General features: G+C 36.4%; 4 protein-coding genes and 1 long non-coding RNA gene across 10 annotated transcripts in view; 4 read left to right on the top strand and 1 right to left on the bottom strand.

Moving 5' to 3' along the window:
- The first annotated feature begins 94 nt into the window (after positions 1-94).
- On the top strand, positions 95-2,857 carry LOC103518667 (histone H3.3). Of its 3 annotated transcripts, XM_026830412.1 has the most exons (5): positions 134-289; positions 1,409-1,552; positions 2,056-2,209; positions 2,465-2,554; positions 2,675-2,857. In XM_026830412.1, exons 2-5 carry the CDS (start codon positions 1,425-1,427, stop codon positions 2,711-2,713), a joined length of 411 nt encoding a protein of 136 aa, XP_026686213.1. In that variant the 5' UTR covers positions 134-289; positions 1,409-1,424; the 3' UTR covers positions 2,714-2,857. The 3 variants fall into 3 exon arrangements, with proteins under 3 accessions (XP_008481972.1, XP_017303499.1, XP_026686213.1); XM_008483750.3 differs by lacking the exons at positions 1,409-1,552; positions 2,675-2,857 and adding an exon at positions 1,707-1,850 and having other exon boundaries at positions 95-289; positions 2,465-2,601; XM_017448010.2 differs by lacking the exon at positions 2,675-2,857 and having other exon boundaries at positions 95-289; positions 2,465-2,601.
- Positions 2,858-3,808: 951 nt separating this feature from the next.
- Positions 3,809-26,670, top strand: part of LOC103518835 — a 40,579-nt gene continuing 17,717 nt past the window's right edge. Inside the window, exons 1-11 of the mRNA XM_026830242.1 lie at positions 3,809-3,817; positions 3,947-4,024; positions 15,363-15,459; positions 15,811-15,820; positions 15,947-16,049; positions 16,166-16,457; positions 16,728-16,982; positions 17,255-17,553; positions 22,112-22,303; positions 24,973-25,095; positions 25,419-25,623. Of these exons, the coding sequence (XP_026686043.1) occupies positions 3,809-3,817; positions 3,947-4,024; positions 15,363-15,459; positions 15,811-15,820; positions 15,947-16,049; positions 16,166-16,457; positions 16,728-16,982; positions 17,255-17,553; positions 22,112-22,303; positions 24,973-25,095; positions 25,419-25,623 (1,663 nt within the window). The remainder of the gene's footprint in view (positions 3,818-3,946; positions 4,025-15,362; positions 15,460-15,810; positions 15,821-15,946; positions 16,050-16,165; positions 16,458-16,727; positions 16,983-17,254; positions 17,554-22,111; positions 22,304-24,972; positions 25,096-25,418; positions 25,624-26,670) is intronic.
- Positions 12,694-15,033, bottom strand: LOC103518693 (pre-mRNA-splicing factor 38B). 3 transcript variants are annotated; one of them, XM_008483780.3, is made up of 3 exons: positions 14,689-15,033; positions 14,161-14,539; positions 12,694-13,986 (listed from the first exon to the last, which is right to left on the bottom strand). In XM_008483780.3, exons 2-3 carry the CDS (start codon positions 14,429-14,431, stop codon positions 13,085-13,087), a joined length of 1,173 nt encoding a protein of 390 aa, XP_008482002.1. In that variant the 5' UTR covers positions 14,432-14,539; positions 14,689-15,033; the 3' UTR covers positions 12,694-13,084. The 3 variants fall into 3 exon arrangements, with proteins under 3 accessions (XP_008482002.1, XP_026686170.1, XP_008482012.1); XM_026830369.1 differs by lacking the exon at positions 14,689-15,033 and having other exon boundaries at positions 14,161-14,626; XM_008483790.3 differs by lacking the exon at positions 14,689-15,033 and having other exon boundaries at positions 14,156-14,333.
- LOC113471322 lies at positions 18,113-19,850 on the top strand. 2 transcript variants are annotated; one of them, XM_026830396.1, is made up of 3 exons: positions 18,113-18,451; positions 19,255-19,478; positions 19,598-19,773. In XM_026830396.1, exons 1-3 carry the CDS (start codon positions 18,387-18,389, stop codon positions 19,720-19,722), a joined length of 414 nt encoding a protein of 137 aa, XP_026686197.1. In that variant the 5' UTR covers positions 18,113-18,386; the 3' UTR covers positions 19,723-19,773. The 2 variants fall into 2 exon arrangements, 1 of the variants encoding a protein (XP_026686197.1); XR_003394064.1 differs by lacking the exons at positions 18,113-18,451; positions 19,598-19,773 and adding an exon at positions 19,803-19,850 and having other exon boundaries at positions 19,039-19,478.
- On the top strand, positions 20,193-20,725 carry LOC113471337. The gene is made up of 2 exons (XR_003394076.1): positions 20,193-20,291; positions 20,617-20,725. It is a non-coding gene; the product is annotated as an uncharacterized LOC113471337 (long non-coding RNA).

Raw genomic sequence — 26,670 nt, 5'->3', positions numbered from 1 at the left:
CCTCTTTGGAAAGACGCTGATATCTCCGAGGGAAATGATTTTTCCCCTCTCTCACCCCTCCTCCCATTACTTTACCAGAAAGTTTTACCCCCTCTCCTGCTCTAGCTCCCGATTACCCGATTTCTTCCTGAAAACCTGAAATAACTTTTGTTTTTGACTGAACTGAAGAGGTCTATTCTATTCTATTGTCAATTCGTCCTCGACTCCTCGTCCATCCAGTATCCAGTCTAGTTTTTTGTGTCCCGAAATTTCTTTTGTTATCGAAATCATTTGTCTTTCATCACCATTGGTAAGTTTTTAGCTACTTTTTATTGTTGTTGGATCATAGTATCACCCTACCTGATTCTAGGAACTGATCTTGCTGATTATTTCATAGATCTGTAATTATCCAGGTCCTGAAATTCCTAGTTGAAGATTTACAGAGCTTCGAGTCCTTGAGATGAACGCCATCGCCATTTCACTTTCCAAATCTATCTCCATTACTCCATTAGGTCTGGGTATTGATTTTTTACAACTCAAGTCAAGATTTTGAATCCCTTGAAATTCCCATAGATCTCATCTGAATCTGATCCCTATTTGCCTATCAACTTAAAAATAATAATGGAATGTAATGGTCAAGCTTTAGCCTGGGTCTCTGACTCTCTGATAACAATAATTTCACTAGAACACTTCAGATTTTTCAGTAATAGGTCTGAAAATACCTTACACCAATTAGTGTATTTTCACATTTGAGCCAGGGGTAGATTTCTTAATTATTTTGTTCTTGGTCAGAATTTAGACTGAGTACTTACATTTGACATGATTCTTTAACTTATTAATTATCAAACCTGTCAACTACTTGACCTGAAATTCCTAGTTGAAGATTTACAGAGCTTCGAGTCCTTGAGATGAACGCCATCGCCATTTCACTTTCCAAATCTATCTCCATTAGGTCTAGGTATTGATTTTTTACAACTCAAGTCAAGATTTTGAATCCCTTGAAATTCCCATAGATCTCATCTGAATCTGAATCTGATCCCTACAGGTAGGTAGGTAACCTATTTGCCCATCATCTTAAAAATAATAATGGAAATTAATGGTCAAGCTTTAGCCTGGGTCTCTGATAACAATAATTTCACTCGAACACTTCAGATTTTTCAGTAATAAGTCTGAAAATACCTTACACCAATTAGTGTATTTTCACATTTGAGCCAGGGGTAGATTTCTTAATTATTTTTGTTCTTGGTCAGAATTTAGACTGCACATTTGACATGATTCTTTAACTATCAAACCTGTCAACTACTTGAATAAAACTCAATAAGCCCATCCAGTAAGCCTATTTAGCCTATAGTTTTGTTTCATCTACATTCAAATAATCCCATTTTAAAATTAAAGATTTTTCAAGTACCTACTTCTATTTATTTTTCAGACTAAAGTAAATTACAATGGCCCGAACTAAACAAACTGCCCGTAAATCAACTGGAGGAAAAGCTCCCCGTAAACAGCTTGCCACCAAAGCTGCACGTAAAAGTGCCCCGTCCACTGGAGGAGTCAAGAAACCCCATCGTTACAGGTAATAGCTATAATTCATTACAGCATTGAATACACAAGAATGGCCCATCCAGCCCATCCAGTAAGCCTATAGTTTTGTTTCATCTACATTCAAATAATCCATCCCATTTAAAAATTAAAGATTTTTCAAGTACCTACTTCTATTTATTTTTCAGACTAAAGTAAATTACAATGGCCCGAACAAAACAAACTGCCCGTAAATCAACTGGAGGAAAAGCTCCCCGTAAACAGCTTGCCACCAAAGCAGCACGTAAAAGTGCCCCATCCACTGGAGGAGTCAAGAAACCCCATCGTTACAGGTAATACCTATAATTCATTGCAGCATTCAATACACAAGAAAAATCAAAATTGTATTAATTATTATCATTATCAGGGATCAGGCAGTCATCACATTGAATTGGCATGTTACCCCTCACCAAATACACAAGCAAAACTAATCTATCTCAAGTTTATAAACTATGCTTGCATCCCACTAATGATGAATGTTCTCTAATTGTTCTCCAGGCCTGGTACTGTTGCTCTCCGTGAGATCCGTCGTTACCAGAAATCCACAGAGTTGCTCATCAGAAAGCTGCCATTCCAACGTCTGGTGAGAGAAATTGCTCAGGATTTCAAAACTGATCTGCGTTTCCAGAGTGCCGCTATTGGTGCCCTTCAGGTAACTTGAGAAGCCATTTTATTTCAACTATTGTTTACTAATACTTTTTTTCTAGTGGTACAATTATTATAGTATTGGATTGAGAATTCAGGTCAGTTTGATTTGAATCCCAGCAGCAGCTTAAAAATTAAGTAAGAAGAAGGCCAATTGTAAGGTTAAAGAGAAAGTTCAATCCTACAGAATGTAGATTATCATGTAGGTACACAATCAATCATGTTTCCCCCAGCTTGATGATTTCCCCTCTTCTCATTACAGGAAGCATCGGAAGCCTACCTGGTTGGATTATTTGAAGACACCAACTTGTGCGCTATCCATGCCAAACGTGTCACCATTATGCCCAAAGACATTCAGCTGGCCAGACGTATCCGAGGAGAGCGTGCTTAAGTTCCCTACCTGGTTGGATTATTTGAAGACACCAACTTGTGCGCTATCCATGCCAAACGTGTCACCATTATGCCCAAAGACATTCAGCTGGCTAGACGTATCCGAGGAGAGCGTGCTTAAGTTTCATGTTTGATCCGTACAACTTCTGTAATTGTAATTCACTGTCTTTTTATTTTATATGATTTTTTAGTGTTAAGTAATAAATGTAAGTTTTCTCCCCATCCTGAATGTTTCATTGGAATGTTACAACATTACCACCAGCAAGGGAGAGCATAAAGTTAGTCATGTTAGGTATACCATGGGTATCTTGTGTATTGCAGGAGGTGGTTGAAAAACATTTCAATGAAGCTGTTGTCTCCTTTTGAACTTTTTATTTTGTAATGAGAATTCTTTTTTATGTTAATTGTCAATTATTGAATGTCTATGTGTATTGACATGTTGGTGTTGAAACTTGGAAATTCAGTTTCAGTCAGTGTATTTATGATTTATGTGAATGACATATGAATCCTATCCTATGTTTATAACATAGGTGGAAATAAGTTATTAGTATGTAAATATCAATGGAATGATATATAGTTGACATGTCTATGTGTATTGACATGTTGGTGTTGAAACTTGGAAATTCAGTTTCAGTCAGTGTATTTATGATTTATGTGAATGACATATGAATCTTACTTGTGGTCCTATTCTATGTTTATAACATAGGTGGAAATAAGTTAGTATGTAAATATCAATGGAATGATATATATAGTTGACATTTTTTTGTGTTTCCATCTAGATTTTTTCTAGTGGATTTTGGTCTGTGGCATAAAAAAGAATTTTTCCTTGTCTTAAATTATTTTAAATTAACATATTGTGTTCATTACATTTTATTTTTCCACTCATCTGACAAGACAATTTTCTTTTCAATATTTTTATTTCTATCTATTCTTAGATAGGTAGCATATTGCTTTCTTCTTCAAAATTAAAGAAAATCTTTGGCCACAATTTTAATTTGTGCAAAAGAAAAACTGCAATGTTTTTATTTTCACTTCTAGCTATGTTTCAATGTAGGGTAGGTTTCAATTCCTTTTTATGTCCAAACAGTGAAAAGGAGGTCAGGATCAGAGAAAAACAGCTGTTCCAAGAACAGTCCTAGGGCAATGAAATTTTTCCCCAGGCGGGAATCGATGAAATGTTGTGGTAAATGATTTTGTTGCATTGATTTGATGGAGCATGAGTATGGTAATGCTACTTATGCCCCACAAAAAAAAAAAAACTGCTTTCACATTCCTTTTATTATTTATCACAGAAAGAAAGCTTGAATACTAGGTGGAACATGAAATAATTTCTTTGCATTTCTCCTGATTACAGAAAGAGCCCATCAAATTCAATGTGGATCTTGATGGAGCTCCTGAGGAACTGATTCAGCTGGTTCAGAGTATCAAAGAGGTAAGTCATTTGGAACATGTCCTTCATTTGTTTATATTATTATCAAATATGAATGCCAGTAATTATAATTATTATTAGGATTCCTTTTATACTAGGTACATAAAAGCCAGCTCCCATGGCATAGTGGTTGCAGTGACCACTAACTAATATGAGGTCAAACTAGGAAGGCACTTTGTTTCTCTAACAACTTGGATTCCATAGAAAGTATTGAACACTTCACTCAGCTCCCATGGCGTAGTGGTCACTGTGCTTGCCTTGCACGTGGGAGACCCGGTTTGATTCCCGGCGGGGTCAAGAAATTTGTATCATGCAAATGATTGATTCCGTGACTGGCTGTTGTGGGGCCCACTCAGCCTTGTCAGGAAAATGAGTAGCTATGACATATAAATGCACATAGCGACCAGGTGGCCAGAATGGTAGGTACTCAGCCTCGTGAGGAAAATGAGTAGCTATGACATAGAAATAAATGCGCATAGCGACCGGTGCCAGCATGGTAGGTAAACATGTGATTTTAGGATTATTAGAATTGGGAAAAATCCTACAATGCTGCAGTGAGTACCAAAGTTGTGACATAATAACACAAAGAAACTGCATTTACATTTTATATTACATAAAATTATGGCCTGGTCCAAAAAGTGAGTTTAAACTCCATTTAAGTAAATCCCAAATTTTGGTTCCTTGCCCATCTGACATAATAAATAAACAAAATAACAATGTGAATTTAAAACGGAAAATTACGTTTATAAAAAAAGCATTTCACTTTATTTTTTGTTTTTCATATCTTACATATATTTTACAAATGGTTTTTATCATAACCTACAAAATAAATGTAACCTTTTATTTCAATGCAATAATTTAATAAATCCCTCTTGAAGACACTTTATTTTGTCTTACAAGGAAAATAGGTGTTATAAGGACTGTTCTTACCTCTAAGTTTCATTCTCATGATTGCTTTATAGTTTATACTAGGCATCTAGAACAAAATAAGTTCACTGACCATTATTTGATTTCAAGAAATTTTGCCGTTTTTATGGTAATAATGGGCATTAAAAACTTTCTAGTGCAGCTATTGAAATAATCAAATAAATGATCTAGTGTGATTTTTCACGAGGATTACAATGGTGTAACTTTTAACTCCATCAGACTTACAGTTCAGCAGTTACGGGTTCGAGACTCGGAAAATTCTCTAGTGTGATTTTTCACGAGGATTACAATGGTGTAACTTTTAACTCCATCAGACTTACAGTTCAGCAGTTACGGGTTCGAGACTCGGCATACTGAAAATCAATTTACTGTTTATTTTTAAAAGAGGCAGAAAGAACTTTCTAATTCATTGCTTAGAAACATCAAACAGGCCAATTTGTGTAATTTTTCACGATGGTTTCATTTTCAACTATATCCTACTCACAGTTCAGCAGTAACAGGTTCGAAACTCGGCATACCGAAAATCATTTTCTGTTTCGTTTTTAAAATAAGCATAGAAAACTTCCTAGTACAGCTATTGGAACCGTTAAATAGTCTATCTTATGTGATTTTTCACGGAAAATCTAATGGTGTAACTTTCATTCCATCCGACTCACAGTTCAAGAGTTACAGGTTCGAGACTCGGTAAAGTCAGGTCAATTTACTGTTTTATTACCTACTGTTTAATGTTTAAACTAGGCACTGAAAACTCTCTAGTGGTAATCAATTAGTCTATCTTATGTGATTTTTTACGAGGAATCTAATGGTGTAACTTTTAACTCCATCCGACTCACAGTTCACGAGTTACAGCTTCGATACTAACCCATTTTAATGTAATGCAAAATAGTAACTAAATTCAACTCCCCGTTGAATATTTCTCCAAAATAGTAACTAAAAAAACGGGTCTCGAACCCGTAACTCCTTAACTGTCAGTCGGAGAGTTTTGAAAGTGGCACCAGTCGATTTTTTCGGAGAAAAATACATTAGATGGTATATTTTTTTTTTTGTACATAAATGTCAACTGGCTACTTGTGAGGCTCCAAAAACATTGTTACACTTTTTACATTTTACATGCATTTTCCCTAAACGCATAGGAGAATGAGAAGTGAACAGCATGTATATTGAACGCATTTTCCGGGAAAACGGTTGCTCCTATGAGAAAGTACTCATCGTCATTTTTGTAGGAAATTACGTCCAGAACAATTTGGGATGGTTAATTTTGCGCTAGGATTTACGGTTTTTGAAATATATGCAAAAAACCTTGAAACTCGCGACTTACGACCTTCTGGTGCCATAACGGTAAGTTGTAGGACAAAATGGAAGTAACCATTTTGTAGGGAATTTAATTTTAAATAAAGTCGATCGGAATACTTTTTTCGCTAGAACCAATGGGTTTCGAGATATTTGCAAAAAAACTAAAAAAAAGTCGCGAAAAATGACACTTACGCCCTTCTAGTTCCGCTAGCCGTAAAGTCTCGGCTTGAGACTTTTGACCCCTTATTCTGGACACCATCCCGGACCTTTTGGGCAAAAAAATCAGAACTATATCATTTTTGTCCGTCAAACCTTAATTTTCGGGCTTCGTTTCCTGGACTAAAAGGCCATAAACCGAAAACAATTTTGACGAGGGAAATGTTGAAACGTTTTGTCACATCATCCGATATTTTCACCGTTTTTGTAATGTCATCCAAATTTTTTACCGTTAAGAAATATGGTTATTTTCAGCTTAATTATAATATATACATTATAATTTGACAACCACTCCCCCCCAGACTCACTTCTTTCATAGAGTAGACTATAGTAGCTAGAACATAATGTGGTGAATAATGTATGTGTAGCACGCGATGCTCAATTTTTTAAACTTTTCAAAAAATTTTTAGCAAACATTCCAGCAGTGGCGTCATTATGAAGGGGGCCCTGTTGAACTTTTCTTCTTTTGGGGTCTAATGGGTTTATTGTAAAGAAATTTACTGTTTACATTTCGCACTTCGCAGTAGTTATGATTATGGCAGAATAAAACTTACACCGTCCGAAAAATCTCCACATAATTTAAGGCTATTCAAAATAACACCTCATCTTTGTCAACTTGGGTATGTCGAGGGACACAGTTTGAGATGGGTAGCTCAGATAAGATTCAGCAATCTCATCGGTTAATTTTAATCCAAAGTTTAACATTAACCAATCCGATTGTTTATCCAAATGATGTACATACGTAACTTTAATTTCAAAGTGTGGTTCCGGACGATATTTTGTATCTTTGGAACCAATCCGATTGTTTATCCAAATGATGTACATACGTAACTTTAATTTCAAAGTGTGGTTCCGGACGATATTTTGTATCTTTGGAAATTATTGAGAATCATCTTGTGTTTGATTTGAAATATTTGAATTTATCCTTTAACAATGTGAATGGTCCATGTACAATGTACATAATTATGTTGAGTTTATTAACACGATTTTTACACGTGTTTAGATTCTAGATGAGATCTACCGCATTATCCACTACATCAAGACCACGCCTAGACTGGCACGTCCATACAAAGTGACTGATGAGCTATTTGATTTGTCCACCATGGCCATGGAGTATTTCAAGGAGAAAATTGAACCCACCCTTCCCGAGATCACCTATTTTGGTGAGTACACTGGTTTTATTTCGTAGCAACGAAACAACAGCTTTTGTGGTCTGTGTCGTAACATGCACATCCCATGGTATGTCCCTCAACCCAACAAAAAAATATATCGATATATATCGATATATCGACGAAAAATATATCGATATATATCGGTTTTCGATATATCGCAACATCCCTATATCGTTCGTACGTTCTTTTACCATCTTTTGATCCTATACGTGACTTTTTTTTTTTAGATTTTTGCAAATATCTCGAAACCCATTGGTTCTAACGAAAAAAGTATTTCTATCGATTTTATTTAAAATAGCTGAATTCCGTCGCTTCGCTCCGGAATCCCGCTAGTTCATCCCGAGGCATGGCCAAACTTGTAGAAAAGGCATGGCCGAACTTGTAGAAAATAATAAAAAAAAAGTAAAAATACGGATTAGCTGCATGGTTATCAAACTAAAAACATAAACGAAACTCGAAATGTTGCTCGAGAGCGGAACATTTTATCAAACTAAAAACATAAACGAAACTCAATATTAGGCGAGCGAGGAAAAGTTTTCTCTCCCTCAGTCTCTGCACTCTGTGTATTTCTTATGGTGATTTTAGCGATCAAAAATTGATCATATCTCAGGATCGGTTTAGATTTTCGCAAAATCCTTTCTTATTGCACACCTAGACCATAAAAGGAATATTCCTACCAAATTTCAGCTTTCTAGGTGTTGTGGTTCTCGAGGTAGAGTGATCAGTGTGTGAAATGTGAATGAGTGAATGGATCTCGTTCTTATAATATAAGATATCTCGAAACCCATTGGTTCTAACGAAAAAAGTATTTCTATCGATTTTATTTAAAATTAAATTCCCTACAAAATGGATTCTTCCATTTCCATTTTGTCCTACAACTTACCGTTGTGGAATCAGAAGGGCGTAAGTCGCGAGTTTCAAGGTTTTTTGCATATATTTCAAAAACCGTAAATCCTAGCGCAAAATTAACCATCCCAAATTGTTCTGGACGTAATTTCCTACAAAAATGACGATGAGCACTTTCTCATAGGAGCAACCGTTTTCCCGTAAAATGCGTTCAATATACATGCTGTTCACTTCTCATTCTCCTATACATTTAGCATAGAGAAAATGCATGTAAAAAGTGTAACAATGTTTTGGAGCCTCACAAGTAGCCAGTTGACATTTATGTACAAAAAAAATAATAAAAAATATATATATGTCATCTAATGTATTTTTCTCCGAAAAATCGACTGGTGCCACTTTCAAAACTCTCCGACTGACAGTTAAGGATTTACACTAGGTACACACTGCACGTTTTTTTACTGTTGGACAGGAAAAAACCGTCCCGTTCCGTTGAGTTCACACTAGACAGAAAAACGTTCTACCTTCTACCAAAGAAATTATTTGTTCATGTTCACTGTCAAAATTATTACTCATGTTGTCCAGTTCGTAAATTATAGATCTAAAAGTAGCTATTTGGAAGTTTTAGTAATAAAAACGTTCAAAATAATTCAGATAAAAATAAAAATATAATATTTTTCTTATTTTTATCTGAATTAATTTTTTAAATATTTCACGATTATCAAAAAATAATTTTATTTCAAAATATTGGGAAAAATCCTACAATGCTGCAGTGAGTACCAAAGTTGTGACATAATAACACAAAGAAACTGCATTTACTTATTTTATATGATTTTTTAGTGTTAAGTAATAAATGTAAGTTTTCTCCCCATCCTGAATGTTTCATTGGAATGTTACAACATTACCAGCAGCAAGGGAGAGCATAATGGAACAAAATAATAATCGAGTGCACTCGAGTGAAGTCAAACTCGAGTCCACTCGAGTAAAATCATTCACTCGGCCCATCACTACCCGCGACCTAGCACTTAGAACTTTGAAATCATTAGTGCCACTCTTGTTCAATTTTATTATTTTTTATTCAACAGCTAAGGTTTTCAGTTTTTTGTTACATAAGCTCCTTGGTCATAATGTGAGTGCACCTGAAAATAGAAAGTAACACATGATGTGGCTAGCCGCTAGGTGTCATCTATCCAGATCTTAGATCTAACCCCTCTCCAAGTGTCTTAACTTGAAAAAACCATGTAAAAATAAAAATCGTGGGGTGCGGGTGCCCGCGCCAGGAAATTCTGTTCGCCACTGATTAATCTATCAACTATCAACACATAAGCGCTTTTGCGTTGAGTTACATAAGCTCCTTGGTCATAATGTGAGTGCACCTGAAAATAGAAAGTAACACATGATGTGGCTAGCCGCTAGGTGTCATCTATCCATATCTTAGATCTAACCCCTCTCCAAGTGTCTTAACTTGAAAAAACCATGTAAAAATAAACATCGTGGGGTGCGGGTGCCCGTGCCAGGAAATTCTGTTCGCCACTGATTAATCTATCAACTATCAACACAATACATAAGCGCTTTTGCGTTGAGATTGTGAACTAAAACATTGAAAGGGTGGGGATGGAAAATGGCTGTTTGTTAAAAAAAAGAAAAAAAAAGTTTTGTTTATTATTATTTTATCACAGAATATTTTTTTCCTTCTTGTGGTGGGGATAAAAAAAGTGACCACAGTGGAATATTTTGGATTAGGAAAAATTTCCATTTCACATAAATAAAATACCCCTATTGTGAACTAAAACATTGAAAGGGTGGGGATGGAAAATGGCTGTTTGTTAAAAAAAGAAAAAAAAAGTTTTGTTTATTATTATTATTTTTTTATCACAGAATATTTTTCCTTCCGATAATGGATTTCAATTTCTGAGAAATTAATTTTAAGTAATATTTACCTTACAATCCTGGTGTTTTACAGTTTTACATCACTCAATATTGAGTACCGATTTATTCTTGAACGGTGAACAGTCAACTGATGATTTCACACATTTGATATGTGTACCCTAATGTGTGTAGCTAGCATCACCTAACTCAGACTCACTTGTTAATATTTACCTTACAATCCTGGTGTTTTACAGTTTTACATCACTCAATATTGAGTACCGATTTATTCTTGAACGGTGAACAGTCAACAGATGATTTCACACATTTGATATGTGTACCCTAATGTGTGTATAGCATCACCTAACTCAGACTCACTTGGTCTGGACTTTTCTGTAAGTTGCCTTTATAAATTCAATTTTGTTATTTGTTAACCTTTATACCTACCTAAAAGGATCATTTTACTTTCCACTGTAGGGAGAAGTATCATACATAGCACTAGAAATAACTGCCTATAGTTGATTATGGGGAAATAACTGATTGAAGTAGATTTGTGATCAAATCTAAATACCTATACAAGGGGGGAAAAAAGTCCATGGTTATGGTTAATTACAAATTCAAGAATTAGTTTAGTATGTAATGCCCTTATAAACATTGTTAATTAAATACCTAAACTCAGATTATTGGGTGATTAATTGCAGTAAAAACTTGATACAACAATATTCAATGGATGGGCTGAGCTTTTTTTTTTTTCATTACAAGATTTTGTTGCAGTAAAGGTCTTGTTACATGAACACATTCAGTTCTAATAAATTTTACTAGAGCACATTTTGTACCTCTTTGGAAAGACGCTGATATCTCCGAGGGAAATGATTTTTCCCCTCTCTCACCCATCCTCCCATTACTTTACTAGAAAGTTTTACCCCCTCTCCTGCTCTAGCTCCCGATTTCTTCCTGAAATAACTTTTGTTTTTGAGTTTTGACTGAAGAGCCAGTATCCACTATCCAGTCTATTTTTGTGTGTCCCGAAATTTCTTTTGTTATCGAAATCATTTGTCTTTCATCACCATTGGTAAGTTTTTATCTACTTTTTTATGCCCTTATAAACATTGTTAATTAAATACCTAAACTCAGATTATTGGGTGATTAATTGCAGTAAAAACTTGATACAACAATATTCAACAGATGGGCTGAGCTGTTTTTTTCATTACAAGATTTTGTTGCAGTAAAGGTCTTGTTACATGAACACATTCAGTGCCATAATCCCATATGGGGGCTTTTTTAGATTTAGAGCTGGTACCGAAAACCCACATGGGGGCTTTATTGATATTATTGACTGGTACCAAAGCCCCCCTGGGGGTTTTGAGAGATGTGATGGGTTTCTGTACACTGAACCCCTATAGGGCTTTTATTTCAATGTATTTCTTATGGGAATCGGGAATCTGATTGTCCTGGAACAGAGCTATAACTTGACACACTTGGCACAAGCACAACATGCCAATTTTGGCTGAACAAGGTCAGCAGAGTATAACATGTCATATAAAATATTGCGGCGATGAACATGTTAAGAGAGAATAATTATTAAATTTATCTTTATAAGAATCCTTAGGCATGGCTGTGCTTGTAGGAAATAATAATACACTTGCACTAATTTTCTTTTGGTTGGGACAGTGGAAACAAATCTGGCTCTGTAGACCTCCAAAGTAGCTATATCTCTGTCAGTAGGTGTATCTGTATAGTGTATACCCAAGTGTCTGTGGCTGGACCAATATGTAGGTACCTACCTAAACTTTGAGTGTTCATGGAATCTAGGAGACCTTTGAATGTCTGAGAATATGAAGGAATATACCTAATGTGTATTTTCTGTGATTTCAAAATATTGTGAAAAGTGGAGTGCATAGTGTTATACTGTTATATCTAATTTTAGAAATGCAAACTAATATGAAAACAACACTGAATGTCTGAGAATATGAAGGAATATACCTAATGTGTATTTTCTGTGATTTCAAAATATTGTGAAAAGTGGAGTGCATAGTGTTATATCTAATTTTAGAAATGCAAACTAATATGAAAACAACATTTGAAGACACTTTATTTTGTCTTACAAGGAAAATAGGTGTTATAAGGACTGTTCTTACCTCTAAGTTTCATTCTCATGATTGCTTTATTGTTTATACTAGGCATCTAGAACAAAATAAGTTCACTGACCATTATTCTTTTATTATCTGCCCAAATAACATAAATTTATTCTCTTTGATCTACGTATTTTTACCGTATGAAATGTCAACTAAGTAATAAACAATAACAAAACTAGCTGAAATAAAATTAGCAAATTGACAAATTGTAAATGAAATACCCCCCTGAGAGAATTATATTTTTTAAATAACTAACATCCACCAAGTATCTACTTGGTTATCTTTATTATTTCCTCTTCTCCTATTTTGATTTGTTGCATTTTGCACAATTTAAACTTTAGATGAGAAGATATTACAACAGATTAAATTATTGGTGTGAAAAATAATACATAATTTTATTATGTATTAAAGTAAAATAACAGTGTAGCTGAATACCTAGATTACTTTTTATTTAAAAAATGCCTTACAGTTAAGAGACAGATTTTTTTTTTTCTCCAAGGTTCCACTTGAGTACATTTAACAATGAAATTGTACTTGTCATGTTCCATGCTGAAATACACATTAGGTTTTGGTTACCCAAAGTTTGTTCTGGTTTCTGACATCTATCTGGTTTAATGCCTCCTGTGTTTTCTAGGAGATCTGTCCCTGTCCTTACTATGTCTACTAGATCTTTCTGAGTATTTGTCCCTTGAACTGTATCTGTCCTCTTTACTTGAGCTATATTTGTCTTCTCTTGAACTGTACCTATCATCCTTGCTTGAACTGTACCTATCATCTTTGCTATACTTGTCATATTTACTAGAACTACTGTACTTGTCACGGTCACGGTAAGTGTCACGGCTATCATCTCTGTATTTTTTTCTCTCTGGTGAAGCATAGCGACTGCTGGACTTGTATCTGTCATCTTTGCTATCATAGCTCCGTTTGTACGAGTCTCCCCGATCAGATTTCTTATGATCACTGTATCCTGATGTCTTGGCGTGTCTCTCAGCTTCTCCATAGTGTGCCTCATTATCGGGGATATGTTTGGCATTTGTTGACATTGCTCCTGGTGCTGAACGGTTTTGATAGTTGCCACCCCCTCCTCTGCCTTGCTGATAATTCCCACTACCAGCCTGAGAATACACCGGAGGGAATTTGGCACTCATTTGCTTCTCAAGTTTCTGCTGAATGGGCACTGGTATCCGAGGGAATAAGGTTCCATGCCATTCTAACTTGGTAAGGAAGCTGCGTAGCATGTTTCCTATTGTCATGACTTGGCCGCCTCCAGCTTTGACATCAACCTCTTCTTCATCTTCAAGATATGGTTCATACCAATCCCACAGATCTGCAGGTGGTTGAGTGTAACGGATGTACATGAAGCCAAGGCCTCGTATGTAAGGTGAATCTGTGTGGTTGATTAGTCCATTGAGTTGCTTACGAGTCATTTTCAGTGTGAATAGTTTGTAGAGGAGACAAAATGCTGTTGAAACAATGCCACCTGCTCCAACCCCTCTCACACCACCACACATTCCTGCAACACAAAATAACACACATTTATAATATAATTAACACAAGTAGGTATATGAGAAATAGAACAAGCTTCTTTTTCTGTAAGTAGATACTTTCATATGTTCAACTATGCCTCATAAACAGAGTAAATTATGAAGATATGAAGTTGAAATAGTTGTTTCAATGCTTACCATACCTGTTTGTCCCGATGTTTTTCTGCTTCCTTTCTCCCATGGTTCCAAGTGTTGAACTTTATAATAGACTTCATCGAGAACTTCATGATATGTTTTCAGCTCATACAAGTTCACTTTGAAGTAGTGTGAGGATTGAATGTTTGTCAGAATGAGTGGGTTCATGTTCATTGTTCTTTCATTGCCCCATAACGGGAGGACATTGTTTTTCTTGTAGCCTGGATGGTTACCTGTTGCCTCCTCTTCTTGTTGTTCATTATAATCTTCAGTACTCATTTTGGTTTAGGTGTTTTCTCAGAAGTTGTGATCTACAGAAGTATTTTCAAACACTTGTCCTTTTATTCCAGAGCTGCATTTAATTGCAAAGATGACAAGAGCTACTACCTAGAACTGAAACTTTCAAGATTACATGCATTGAATTTCGTTTAACTTTGTATTTCAACGGGATAATATTTTATTTGTGATATCTTTACACTTTCCAATGATAACTTCAAAGTTACCTCCGGATGGTTCCTGGGTTCAAGAGCTACTACCTAGAACTGAAACTTTCAAGATTACATGCATTGAATTTCGTTTAACTTTGTATTTCAACGGGATAATATTTTATTAGTGATATCTTTACACTTTCCAATAATAACTTCAAAGTTACCTCCGGATGGTTCCTGGGTCAGAGATGGTTGATTTAATCACTTGATATTTTGGGAAGTTACAAAACTGTTCGTCTCAAATAAGGGTAGCTAAATGCTCCCAAAAACGTTTTAAATAAAGGTTTTCTAATAATTTTCGGACTTTATGCAAACAATAGAAAGAAAACTTTCAACGAGAAACAAGAGGAGAGGAGAAAGGTGTCTGTCTGCGAAAAGTCGAAAACGAGAAAAATGTTTTGTTTACTTTTTTTTTTCGCTGAAAACAAAAATGGCTGCCGAGTTTGCGTATTTTTTGCTCGTTGGTCTCTACTTTTTTCCCGCGGTATTTCAAAAATCAGTGGCGGAGTAAAGGCCCGTTTCATTAATGGAAAGTAAAAATCGTGTCGTGCGTAGTGTAAAGTTGGGAACACTCTCATTTAAATCGGTGTACATTTCTAAAAGGGAAAAGAAATTCTCAATTCTCGTTTTTACTTTCTATTATTATTTTACTATTATTTTTTGGTTGACTTCCTCTAAAAAGAGAGAGAGAGAAAATTCTGAAAATCTTTTTCTTCTTCCAGGTTGGAGAACAATTTTTGTATCATTGGAAAACATTTCCAATAGTGATTCCCAATCCAGTTCTTTCTACAATCAATGGTTCAAATGAAGTGTCTCAAGGTTAGTATACAATACAAAAGGTCTAGTGAACCACTTATGCTGGGTTCTACACAACTCGCAATCCCGGATTGGCTAAGTTCCAAAAGGACTCGTCGAACCCTGAGCGCTAGTGTCGGGGTTTCGCTCGCCAATCCTGAGTTCGCTCCACTACTTCCTCATTTTGACGGTACAACCTACGAGGGGGAAAAAAAAATGAAAAAATACCGTACATACAGTTCAGTTTTATAATCTTATCTTGGAATTCCGTTTGTACCTTTATCAATCATTCAAGTTGTAAACTTTATACAGAAATCGTTCAGTACCTACAAGTAACAAGCTTTTGTCTCTTCACTCTTATTTCTTATTTCCTAGATAGAATTCAGTGAGTATGAATGTGATTTTTATGTTGTTGGGTATGGACAGCACACGTTACTATTCACCTGAACACACCCCTGCACCAAAGCACTTCCTAACTACACATTGTAATTGTTCATTATTGAAGTCACAGATTGCCATTGGGTCATACGGAGAAACTTGAGCTAACCAATGAGATTCTGCTTTCCAAGCTTACCATACCTTACCAGTTCATCACACCTAAAGGTAAGTTTCGTGTGAGAATAACTTTACTGTCCCTACGAGCTGAGGGCACCCTGAAATAGCCAACAACCCCTATTGTCCTAGATTCCTAGAAAGGTTACTATCCACGCACAACGTTGCCTAATGTTAGTGGGCCATTCATCGTGCTATTTCCACTGTAATACCACTTTGCTCATACAATGTAACATATTCCATCTGTGTTCGCAATTTAACATATTTCTTGGACTCGAGGGTTCATGAGGAGAGGTGTCGACACCTAGTGGCAGAACTTCTACCTAGTCCTGACTGTGAGGATTCCGTGCTACATCTAACCAACTTTGTAAGGAAGCAGCTCAAGCGATTACATACGGAGAAACTTGAGCTAACCAATGAGATTCTGCTTTCCAAGCTTACCATACCTTACCAGTTCATCACACCTAAAGGTAAGTTTCATGTGAGAATAACTCTACTGTCCCTACGAGCTGAGGGCACCCTGAAATAGCCAACAACCCCTATTGTCCTAGATTCCTAGAAAGGTTACTCGTCCAGATACTATCCACGCACAACGTTGCCTAATGTTAGTGGGCCATTCATCGGGCTATTTCCACTATAATACCACTTTGCTCATACAATGTAACATATTCCATCTGTGTTCGCAATTAACCATATTCTGTCTGTGTTCGCAATCTAACATATTCTATGTGTGTTCACAGGTCAAAAGTTGGATCTCCGCCTGTTCAATCGTGACCTAATGAAGAAAGCGCTTCCCCATCTAGTTGTCATTCTAGAGAAAGAAACGCGAGGCTGGTTTCTACACTTTAGAGAGAAACTCATCAATCAGTTGAAATGCGAAAAGTTACCCGATGATGAGATTGAGAAAACTGTGAACCAAGCTGTTATGAAGGAATATCTAACGCGAGTATACAATAGTATACAGAATAATGAGGAGTTACAGGCACTAGGAGAAGGCAAGTAGAGAATTATATTTCAAATATAAAGTACACAACCAAGCTGTTATGAAGGAATATCTAACGCGAGTATACAATAGTATACAGAATAATGAGGAGTTACAGGCACTAGGAGAAGGCAAGTAGAGAATGATATTTCAAATATAAATAAAGTACCTTATCTTGTCTATCTCTACCTAGGTATGAATTTCACTTCTAAATGATCTCTCTCTTGATTATGGTTTCTCTCTTGTTGAGGTATTTATTTATTTATTGTTGGTTTCTCTCCTCAGGTATTCCGCAACTCCTCATTGATCAAGCGCAATCTATTGTCCTCATGTATCGTGCTATTGATAACGTGCGCTCCAAGTTAGCGCGCACCAAGGATCTACTGTGTGCGCGTATCAAATACTCGCACGTTATATTAGCGCGTATTGGCGCCTGGCTACGACAGGAATTGAGACAGACGGAAGCGCGGTTTATAGAGGAAAACAAATGGAGTGCACATGAGGAAGCATTAGCGTTATGTACTGCACATAACTTACCCCAGACATTGTACTTTCTACAGCGAGATGTTACGTTCATGAGAGAGGTAATTTTTTTGATGTCTGTCTGCGAAAAGTCGAAAACGAGAAAAATGTTTTGTTTACTTTTTTTTTTCGCTGAAAACAAAAATGGCTGCCGAGTTTGCGTATTTTTTGCTCGTTGGTCTCTACTTTTTTCCCGCGGTATTTCAAAAATCAGTGGCGGAGTAAAGGCCCGTTTCATTAATGGAAAGTAAAAATCGTGTCGTGCGTAGTGTAAAGTTGGGAACACTCTCATTTAAATCGGTGTACATTTCTAAAAGGGAAAAGAAATTTTAGAACCTCTGTAAAGGTGTATTTTCCTCTCCTAAATATTGGAAAACAATCCTTGTTCTCTTGAAGTTTTCCTCTTTGGGCGTCATATTGGCTGCCACGGGCCACTTGTGTATTTTTAATGTTTATCTGAATGAGGGGCCACTGAGTAAAATTTTGCTATTTGTTTGATGAAAAAATTCCAAGAATTAAATGTCCGTCTCTCATTTAAGGGAGATGTTTTCATACACACGGGGGTCTGTGGGTAAACACCATAGAATATGCTTTGGCGGCCAAGGTAATGAAGTTGAAAATTCAGATCTCCTTGGCGGAACTAGTTCTGTATTTTCAATGTTTACAAAAGGAAAATACACCTTGACTTGGATTGAAAGCAATTGCAGGCCCATGATCATAGAGGGAAAAATCGTCTCTTAACCCAATAAATCAATCCTTGTAAGCTAAAAGTTATAACACCCCGTATAAACTAAACCATCACACTGTGTGTATATTTCTTCTCCTTGTATAGATTTGTAATAACAATGTCTTGATTTTGTTCTGTCTTTGGCTTGTATTTTCTGAAAGCTTGCACATGGATAAGTACGGAAAGGCCAAGAAGTTGGACGCAATTCAATTGGAAAGCATTCAGTGTTGGGGGTAATAGCTTCACTGTAGATCATTCTGTTTTCTATTCAACTCCTGAACGGTGTGAATTCTATACCACTTAAAGGTCTGGAACCACAGTCTTATATGTAGCTCATCAGAGTATTGATTCAACCAATCAGACGATGTCCTTTTACCCACGGGTATAAAATCTTGAATTGTGTTTAACCTGCACTGAGTATACCTATACTCAGAGAGGTTGAAATTTTAGATCCGCGGGCTTCTTCTAGCAACCATGTGATTGTGATTTCTGACCTTAAATGGATTTTATTCATGCACTTACCCATTATAATTTATTTTACGTTTGTATGAAGGTTAATTTTGTAGAATCTTTTTTTGTTACTCGTAGGTGCACATAAATGTACCTACCTACTTACTTGCTTTTCACCCTCAATCTAATCAATTTCTTAAAGCTGTGCTTGCTTGTCATGATGACCTATTATTATTATTTTTTGTTTCACATCGCACATCAGTTTTTTAGTTGTTGTTGTTGTTGTTATTATTATTACATAAAATTACCTATATTCCTTTCAAATATTTCATGTAAAAAATTAAACTACTTCTCCCCGTGTTTAGAAATTGTTGTTTTTCCCTTTTGGTTTTTTGCATGTTTGTTAACAATAATGTTTTAACTCGAATTTTAATTTATAATTCCTCATTTTTTCCGCGATTTTTCGTCATCGGGGGGCCAATATGGGAAGGGGTGCTCATCGGATGGTTACTTAACAATACATATGATCAGTGGTCAATATTAATAATTTACAACATTAACCCATTGGCGTGCCGTGTGTCCGTAGTGAGTTCGAGGTGGCCAGTTTGAATTTCCCCGGTCAACATCATAAGTGGCGACTTAGTGAGTTTCTACAGAAAGGTCGGGAGAGGTCACGTGACACGCTACTGGATGATCTGGCATTCGGTCTGAGGTTCCTAGTGGTAACCGCTAGGGCGCGTCTGGTGTCTCATTTCTTCAGCCTTCTCCAATCAACACGATCCTTCATGGAGGGAGTGCTCAAACTTCTAGGTAAGATATCAAAAAATCAAATCAAGAATAATAATAAACTGAATATTAAATAAAATAGGTAGGTACATGAATACTGATTTTCTTTAACCAAGATCGAAAAATTCCCGGAGGGACGGTAGGTAAGATACCAACTTCTCTTCCTTCAATACTATTAAGTGTTCAGAATGTCTTAAAGGAGCGAACGGAAACTTCTTTTGAATGTATCGGAATGTCGAAAAATACGGTAAAACACCGTATAGTATGAACTTGAACGCATCCCTATTCTCATTGTGATAGTATAAGCAAGGTATTCTATGTATATATATTCTATTGTATTGTCCTCAGACATACTGGTAGGTATTCCGTCGCTGCAGGCTCATAACTTGGACTCGAAAAATACGGTAAAACACCGTATAGTATGAACTTGAACGCATCCCTATTCTCATTGTGATAGTATAAGCAAGGTATTCTATGTATATAATATTCTATTGTATTGTCCTCAGACATACTGGTAGGTATTCCGTCGCTGCAGGCTCATAACTTGGACTCAGATAGAGCCGGTGCGGACTCGTGTAACATGGAGAGTGATATTCCCTGGTCTACATGACTGTATAACAAGAAAAAGAAATTCTCAATTCTCGTTTTTACTTTCTATTATTATTTTACTATTATTTTTTGGTTGACTTCCTCTAAAAAGAGAGAGAGAGAAAATTCTGAAAATCTTTTTCTTCTTCCAGGTTGGAGAACAATTTTTGTATCATTGGAAAACATTTCCAATAGTGATTCCCAATCCAGTTCTTTCTACAATCAATGGTTCAAATGAAGTGTCTCAAGGTTAGTATACAATACAAAAGGTCTAGTGAACCACTTAATCCTTTCAAATGGCTAGAGGAAAAGATTCGTGGTAAATTTGCTGGTGATTTCAAAATCTAGTTTCAAACCCCGGAAGTGGTAAGTAGGTACCTGCGAGATTAATCATGTCAACATCAAGAGTTTCAAGCCCCGCCCAGCCTCTATGTCAATACGAAATGGAGTTAATTTAGTTTTTTCGACATTTTCATCTCACTCATCTTTGAGCATTTTTTTTTTTTTTCTCATATTCTTGGTCGGACGTGAAATGTTAAGTACCTTAAAATGAAATATATGTTTCCTTGTCCAGGTAATGATGGTAATTGTACTCTGGCTAGAAACAAGTCTGCCCGAGTTATCAATGTCAAAGATCTGTTTGTACCTCCCTCATTTGATGAGTTGGATGCTGTGGCTGTGGATAGCAAGGGAGAAATCAAACGACTTACCAGAAAGCAGTTGGACTCACTACGTGAGAGAGGGTAAGTGTTCACCTCTATCATTCTGGCATACAACAGAAGGATTTATATAAATAGTTCCCAGCAAAATGCAGCACACGTTCAGTTTTATAATCTTATCTTGGAATTCCGTTTGTACCTTTATCAATCATTCAAGTTGTAAACTTTATACAGAAATCGTTCAGTACAAGTAACAAGCTTTTGTCTCTTCACTCTTATTTCTTATTTCCTAGATAGAATTCAGTGAGTATGAATGTGATTTTTATGTTGTTGGGTATGGACAGCACACTTTACTATTCATCTGAAATTCTGAACACACCCCTGCACCAAAGCACTTCCTAACTACACATTGTAATTATTATTCATTATTGAAGTCACAGGTTGTCATTGGGTGACATAGGTAATGTATTAATGGGCTAATAATCTGACTGTACTGTGTAGCGAGCATAGAATTAGAACCTCTGTAAAGGTGTATTTTCCTCTCCTAAATATTGGAAAACAATCCTTGTTCTCTTGAAGTTTTCCTCTTTGGGCGTCATAGCGCGACCACATTGGCTGCCACGGGCCACTTGTGTATTTTTAATGTTTATCTGAATGAGGGGCCACTGAGTAAAATTTTGCTATTTGTTTGATGAAAAAATTCCAAGAATTAAATGTCCGTCTCTTATTTAAGGGAGATGTTTTCATACACAAGGGGGTCTGTGGGTAAACACCATAGAATTTATGCTTTGGCGGCCAAGGTAATGAAGTTGAAAATTCAGATCTCCTTGGCGGAACTAGTTCTGTATTTTCAATGTTTACAAAAGGAAAATACACCTTGACTTGGATTGAAAGCAATTGCAGGTCCATGATCATAGAGGGAAAAATCGTCTCTTAACCCAATAAATCAATCCTTGTAAGCTAAGTTATAACACCCCGTATAAACTAAACCATCACACTGTAATTTTTTTGAAAGAGGTTTGACAGAGGGAACTGTAACTGGTAGGGTCTTATCGTCCCGAAATCGAAGAGAGAAGGAAGACAGGATAGGTAGGAGGAAAGCCAGCCAAAGCCAGCCGTTCCGAGAACGAACATTATCCCATCAGGATAAAATCCGTTCCGGGCGGGAATCGAACCCGCGGCCTAGCGCTTACAAGGCAGACGCGCCACCAACCAAGCTAACTAGGCTGGCGAGAGAGGTAAGGAACAGTCAATATTTATACGAGCCGTTCCATTACCAAATCTAAACGACTTTTTTTTTTTTTCTTTTTTTTTTCAACAATCTGTTTGCTCTGAGCTCCGCGTACCATTTTTTTTCTTCTCTATATGTAGATTGGGATGTGACTATATTTCTTGTCTTGTTGATTCCAGAGAGAGCCTGTCCTATTGAAAGAGCTACGCAAGGTGAAAACACCAACCCGTACATTTCAATGGCCGACACAGATCTGGTTTCCACAGAATTGGGTGGTCAAACGTAACTTCCAGGGGCAGAGTGAAAATATTCCCACTGTGTTTAGTTCAACAGCCACCTCTATCACCACACCACGGTCTGACCCTAACCAGGTACATAATATAAATGCCTAATCACCCTGTACTCTACCTAACTTACAGTTAACCTAATTCTAAACTTTGATCAGATCAGCCTGACCTAAGAGAGGAAACATAAAGCCTAATCAACAAAATCAGGTATCCTAAACCGAAAATAATTGGTTCTTTGGGGGAATATTTCAAATATTCCTGTGTAACAATTCAGCTCATTTTTTACTGATTTTAATTCCATGCCAATTTGATAAAATATAATTTCTTCAGGCTCACTCCATTTTGTCAAGAGTCTAGGGTATTACCTTGCCCTTGGGATAAATTTAACTTGAAGAAACTATCTTACATCTGAGCGCACGGCAGTGCGCCAGGCCAAGTTCCAGTAAGCACGCCTGTGTATCTTTACACGCGATTCGGCAGGTTTTTCTCACCTTCATAGATCGGATTCCTCTAAAGATAAACTTTTGAAATTCAGGGCACATATTTAGGTCTTAATAACAAGTAGTTCCGGAGATATAGAGGCGGAAAAATCGAAATTTTTTTACTCACTCACTCATCAAAATGTTGAGGCACTTCCCGATGTCGTAGAAACTTGAAATTTGGTAGGATGGTAGGCCTTGATGAGTAAGTAAAGGGAAAAATCTGAAAATCGGCAAAAGTTGCACTGGGCTCCGCCCATAGGCGGAAATAGCCGCTTTTCGGCGGTTTTCACTAAATGGTTAGAGATATCGAAAAAGTTATAATAGTAGACCCCCCCCCAAAACCATACCTAAAACCCCCCATATATCAGTTTTTATTAACATCAGAACAACGTGGTTTACCGTATTTTTAGTCCGTCCTTCCTTTATTATTACTAATAATAAAAGGTATAGTGGACGGACTATTGTATTCGCTTTGGTGTCAGTCTGTCCGTCTGTCCCCGTAGAAGGACTTATCCAAACCTGGTCGACCTATATATCAAATTAAAGGTCTTTTTACCAGGATCACGAAAATGGTGGTGAAAATTTTGTCCAGAGAACCGAGGTATAGTGGACGGACTATTGTATTCGCTTCGGTGTCTGTCTGTCTGTCCCCATAGAAGGACTTATCCAAACCTGGTTGACCTATATATCAAATTAAAGGTCTTTTTACGAGGAACACGAAAATGGTGGTGCAAATTTTGTCCAGAAAACCATAGAGCCAAAAATCCAAAAAAACTGGTTTTTGGGTTTTTTTTTTTCACATTTTCTCACACAAATGAGCTCTGATCTCGAAATTTTTCGCGACGACCTATGAACTCAAAGCGAGAAAGTTTTGGATAACACTTCAGTCGATCATTTAAGACCGGTTTTAGCGTTACCTATGTTAAGCTACGCCGAGCAAGGCCAATAAATGGATGGGTGACTTGAACCTTATATTGGGAATAAAGGGAGAACGGGCTCTAGTCTTGATTTTAAATCATTACATGAAAGTAAAATCGAAAAATCAAATCAAGAATAATAATAAACTGAATATTAAATAAAATAGGTAGGTACATAAATACTGATTTTCTTTAACCAAGATCGAAAAATTCCCGGAGGGACGAGCCCCGCTTGTTCAGGTTATTTTTATAGCATTTCGACCGCTTTTTTACTGACTAAAGGCTTAGTCAAGTACCTATCAAAAATGATATGGTAGTAGATGTTGACATCTACTGACAAAAAAACAACAACGACAACAACAACTCACGGTAATAAGAAGATCTGCAGGTACCTACTAATCATGTGTAAATACATACTTAGAAAAAAGGAGTGAGATCCCCCACAACCGCTTTTTTACTGACTAAAGGCTTAGTCAAGTACCTATCAAAAATGATATGGTAGTAGATGTTGACATCTACTGACAAAAAAACAACGACAACAACAACTCACGGTAATAAGAAGATCTGCAGGTACCTACTAATCATGTGTAAATACATACTTAGAAAAAAGGAGTGAGATCCCCCACAAAAACACAAATGTGAAAAGAAGGCCAAGTTCCTATCCAAAAATGTCGGCCTATAAAAGTGGTGATATCAGAAAATTAAGGCCAAGTCTGTATTCCCAGTTTTTCGTGCCTGTTGAATCTTAATTCCTTCAACCTTCTCTCAATTTCAACTTGGCTATATTTTTCCTTCGGGTTTTACGTTTAATTTTTTATTTGTTTGTGTAGAGAAAACATAGCCAAGTTGAAATTGAGAGAAGGTTGAAGGAATAAGATTCAATTTCTCAACATGCAAATAAACATGTATCCCAAGTTGAAAAAGAAATGTGACGAGGAACTGAAGCAAGGAGAGGAAACCATTTGTAAATAGAAAAACTGGGAATGCAGACTTGGCCTTAATTTTCTGATATCACCACTTTTATAGGCCGACATTTTTGGATAGGAACTTGGCCTTCTTTTCACATTTGTGTTTCTGTGGGGGATCTCACTCCTTTTTTCTAAGTATATATTTACACATGATTAGTAGGTACCTGCAGATCTTCTCATTACCGTGAGTTGTTGTTGTTTTTTTGTCAGTAGATGTCAAAATCTACTACCATATCATTTTTGATAGGTACTTAACTAAGCTTTTATAGACCGACATTTTTGGATAGGAACTTGGCCTTCTTTTCACATTTGTGTTTTTGTGGGGTTATAATTAATACCTATACAATTCACTAAATATAATATAATTCTGTCCCGTTTTTCCCTAGCCTGTGTTTCTAGTGGAGAAAGAGGTGATACGTAGCTCAAGTACAAGATGGCCTCTGTGGCGATGGATCAACTATACACATAGAACATGGTCCTGGTGTTGGAATACAATGTTCTTCTTTGGGGTAAGTTCCAACTTGTAGCTTGTGAGGTGGGTATTACCAGAGTGAAAAAGAAAATTTATAGAGGTGATAAATTTAGTAAAGGCTCTTACAAATGTTGTGGTAACAAATATTTTGAAGAGACTCTCAGCTTCAGAAATAATTCATTATTTAAATTTGTATTATTTTTTTTTTTTTTAGTCCAAAATAGGACGTGTATTTTATTTTATTTATTTTTTTTTTTTTATGTATAAAAAAGTCAAATTTAGATTTTCATCCTTCATATATTATTTAGAAGAAGAAACCTGAGTTAGTTAGTTATCTTATATTCTATTGTTTGTGTTTAGATATTCATTCCATGGTGTAGTCCGCTGGGTATTCGTGCTCTGGTGTGTATTGAACCGTTCTATTCTCACTTCGAGTTATCTCAAGTCAATGGTACTCTGTTTCCACGCAAGTTCTCACTTACTCCCACGCTATGCTCGAGATTACTACATCTATGTCGTCACATATCCAAGTCTAGAACCTATTTCGAAACCAAACCGGACACAGGTAAGGCCTAAATAACTAATAGGTATTTATAAGATATGATTTTTTATTTAATTTTACTTAAAACTATTGTAACAAGCTGGGCCCGTCCCTCCGCGAATTTTTTAGACCGTAGTTTATTCGATCGAGATTAGAGAAAATCAGTACCTATGTACATACCTAATTTGTTTAATATTCAGTTTATTATTATTCTTGCTTTGATTTTTCTTTCATGTAATGATTTAAAATCAAGACTAGAGCCCGTTCTCCCTTTATTCCCAATATAAGGTTTAAGTCACCCATCCATTTATTGGCCTTGCTCGGCGTAGCTTAACATAGGTAACGCTAAAACCGGTCTTAAATGATCGACTGAAGTGTTATCTAAAACTTTCTCGCTTTGAGTTCATAGGTCGTCGCGACAAATTTCAAGATCAGAGACTACGCACTACAAAAAGTTGCTTGTCTACGCTTCTAATGTACAACGGGTCTAAAGGAATGAAAATGGAAATTCTCCTGAAATTTTAGCTCTTGACTATACGTTAACCATGTTATGTTTTATGTAAACTATGTATTTATGTCAATGTAATGTTCTATGTACTTTCTATGTATGTTCTATGTATACGTTCTATGTATGCAGGGGACATGGCGTGAACTAATTAACTTGCCGGAAAATTTATCAAATCACGGGAAAAACGTTTTGCCTAACTAAATTTTATTCGGGATAGGGGAGCGGTACCACGTGTGTGACACTAATCCTAATGTAGGCCCCACATTTTAAAGAATTTCCTAGTTAAAATTCTACAATAGACAGGACGAAATTACGCAGACGTTCACCAGTGAAGGGTTAAATAGATTGGAAGATGTGTTATCTCTGGCCGGGTGGGTATCACACTGCATTCGTACGCCGGAGGTTCCAGGTTTGATTCCTGGTGGGGTCGAAGTTTTTTTTTTTTTTTTGCTCTGTGCTCGGGGAGCACTCAGCCTCGTGAGGCGTTACCAGTGGTTACATATTGAATTAATGAGAAATACCTAATAGTAAAGGAGGCACTTAGTAATGCTGTGATACCCACT

The sequence above is a fragment of the Diaphorina citri genome, unplaced genomic scaffold (genome assembly GCF_000475195.1).
Source record: "Diaphorina citri unplaced genomic scaffold, Diaci psyllid genome assembly version 1.1 scaffold62, whole genome shotgun sequence".
NCBI lineage: Eukaryota > Metazoa > Arthropoda > Insecta > Hemiptera > Psyllidae > Diaphorina > Diaphorina citri.
This window is presented reverse-complemented; position numbering and strand designations above follow the sequence as displayed.

What these genes read in the sequence shown, in the direction of transcription:
- LOC103518693 (XM_008483780.3), bottom strand. Translation starts at nt 14,431, where the DNA reads ATGAGTACTGAAGATTATAATGAACAACAAGAAGAGGAGGCAACAGGT. An exon ending in AAAAACATCGGGACAAACAG is followed by an intron (nt 13,987 to 14,160) that starts GTATGGTAAGCA and finishes TTTGTGTTGCAG; the next exon opens with GAATGTGTGGTGGTGTGAGA.
- LOC113471322 (XM_026830396.1), top strand. Translation starts at nt 18,387, where the DNA reads ATGGATAAGTACGGAAAGGCCAAGAAGTTGGACGCAATTCAATTGGAA. An exon ending in GAAAGCATTCAGTGTTGGGG is followed by an intron (nt 18,452 to 19,254) that starts GTAATAGCTTCA and finishes GTGTGTCCGTAG; the next exon opens with TGAGTTCGAGGTGGCCAGTT. An exon ending in GGGAGTGCTCAAACTTCTAG is followed by an intron (nt 19,479 to 19,597) that starts GTAAGATATCAA and finishes GAGGGACGGTAG; the next exon opens with GTAAGATACCAACTTCTCTT.
- LOC103518667 (XM_026830412.1), top strand. Translation starts at nt 1,425, where the DNA reads ATGGCCCGAACTAAACAAACTGCCCGTAAATCAACTGGAGGAAAAGCT. An exon ending in CCGCTATTGGTGCCCTTCAG is followed by an intron (nt 2,210 to 2,464) that starts GTAACTTGAGAA and finishes TTCTCATTACAG; the next exon opens with GAAGCATCGGAAGCCTACCT. An exon ending in TCACCATTATGCCCAAAGAC is followed by an intron (nt 2,555 to 2,674) that starts ATTCAGCTGGCC and finishes ATGCCCAAAGAC; the next exon opens with ATTCAGCTGGCTAGACGTAT.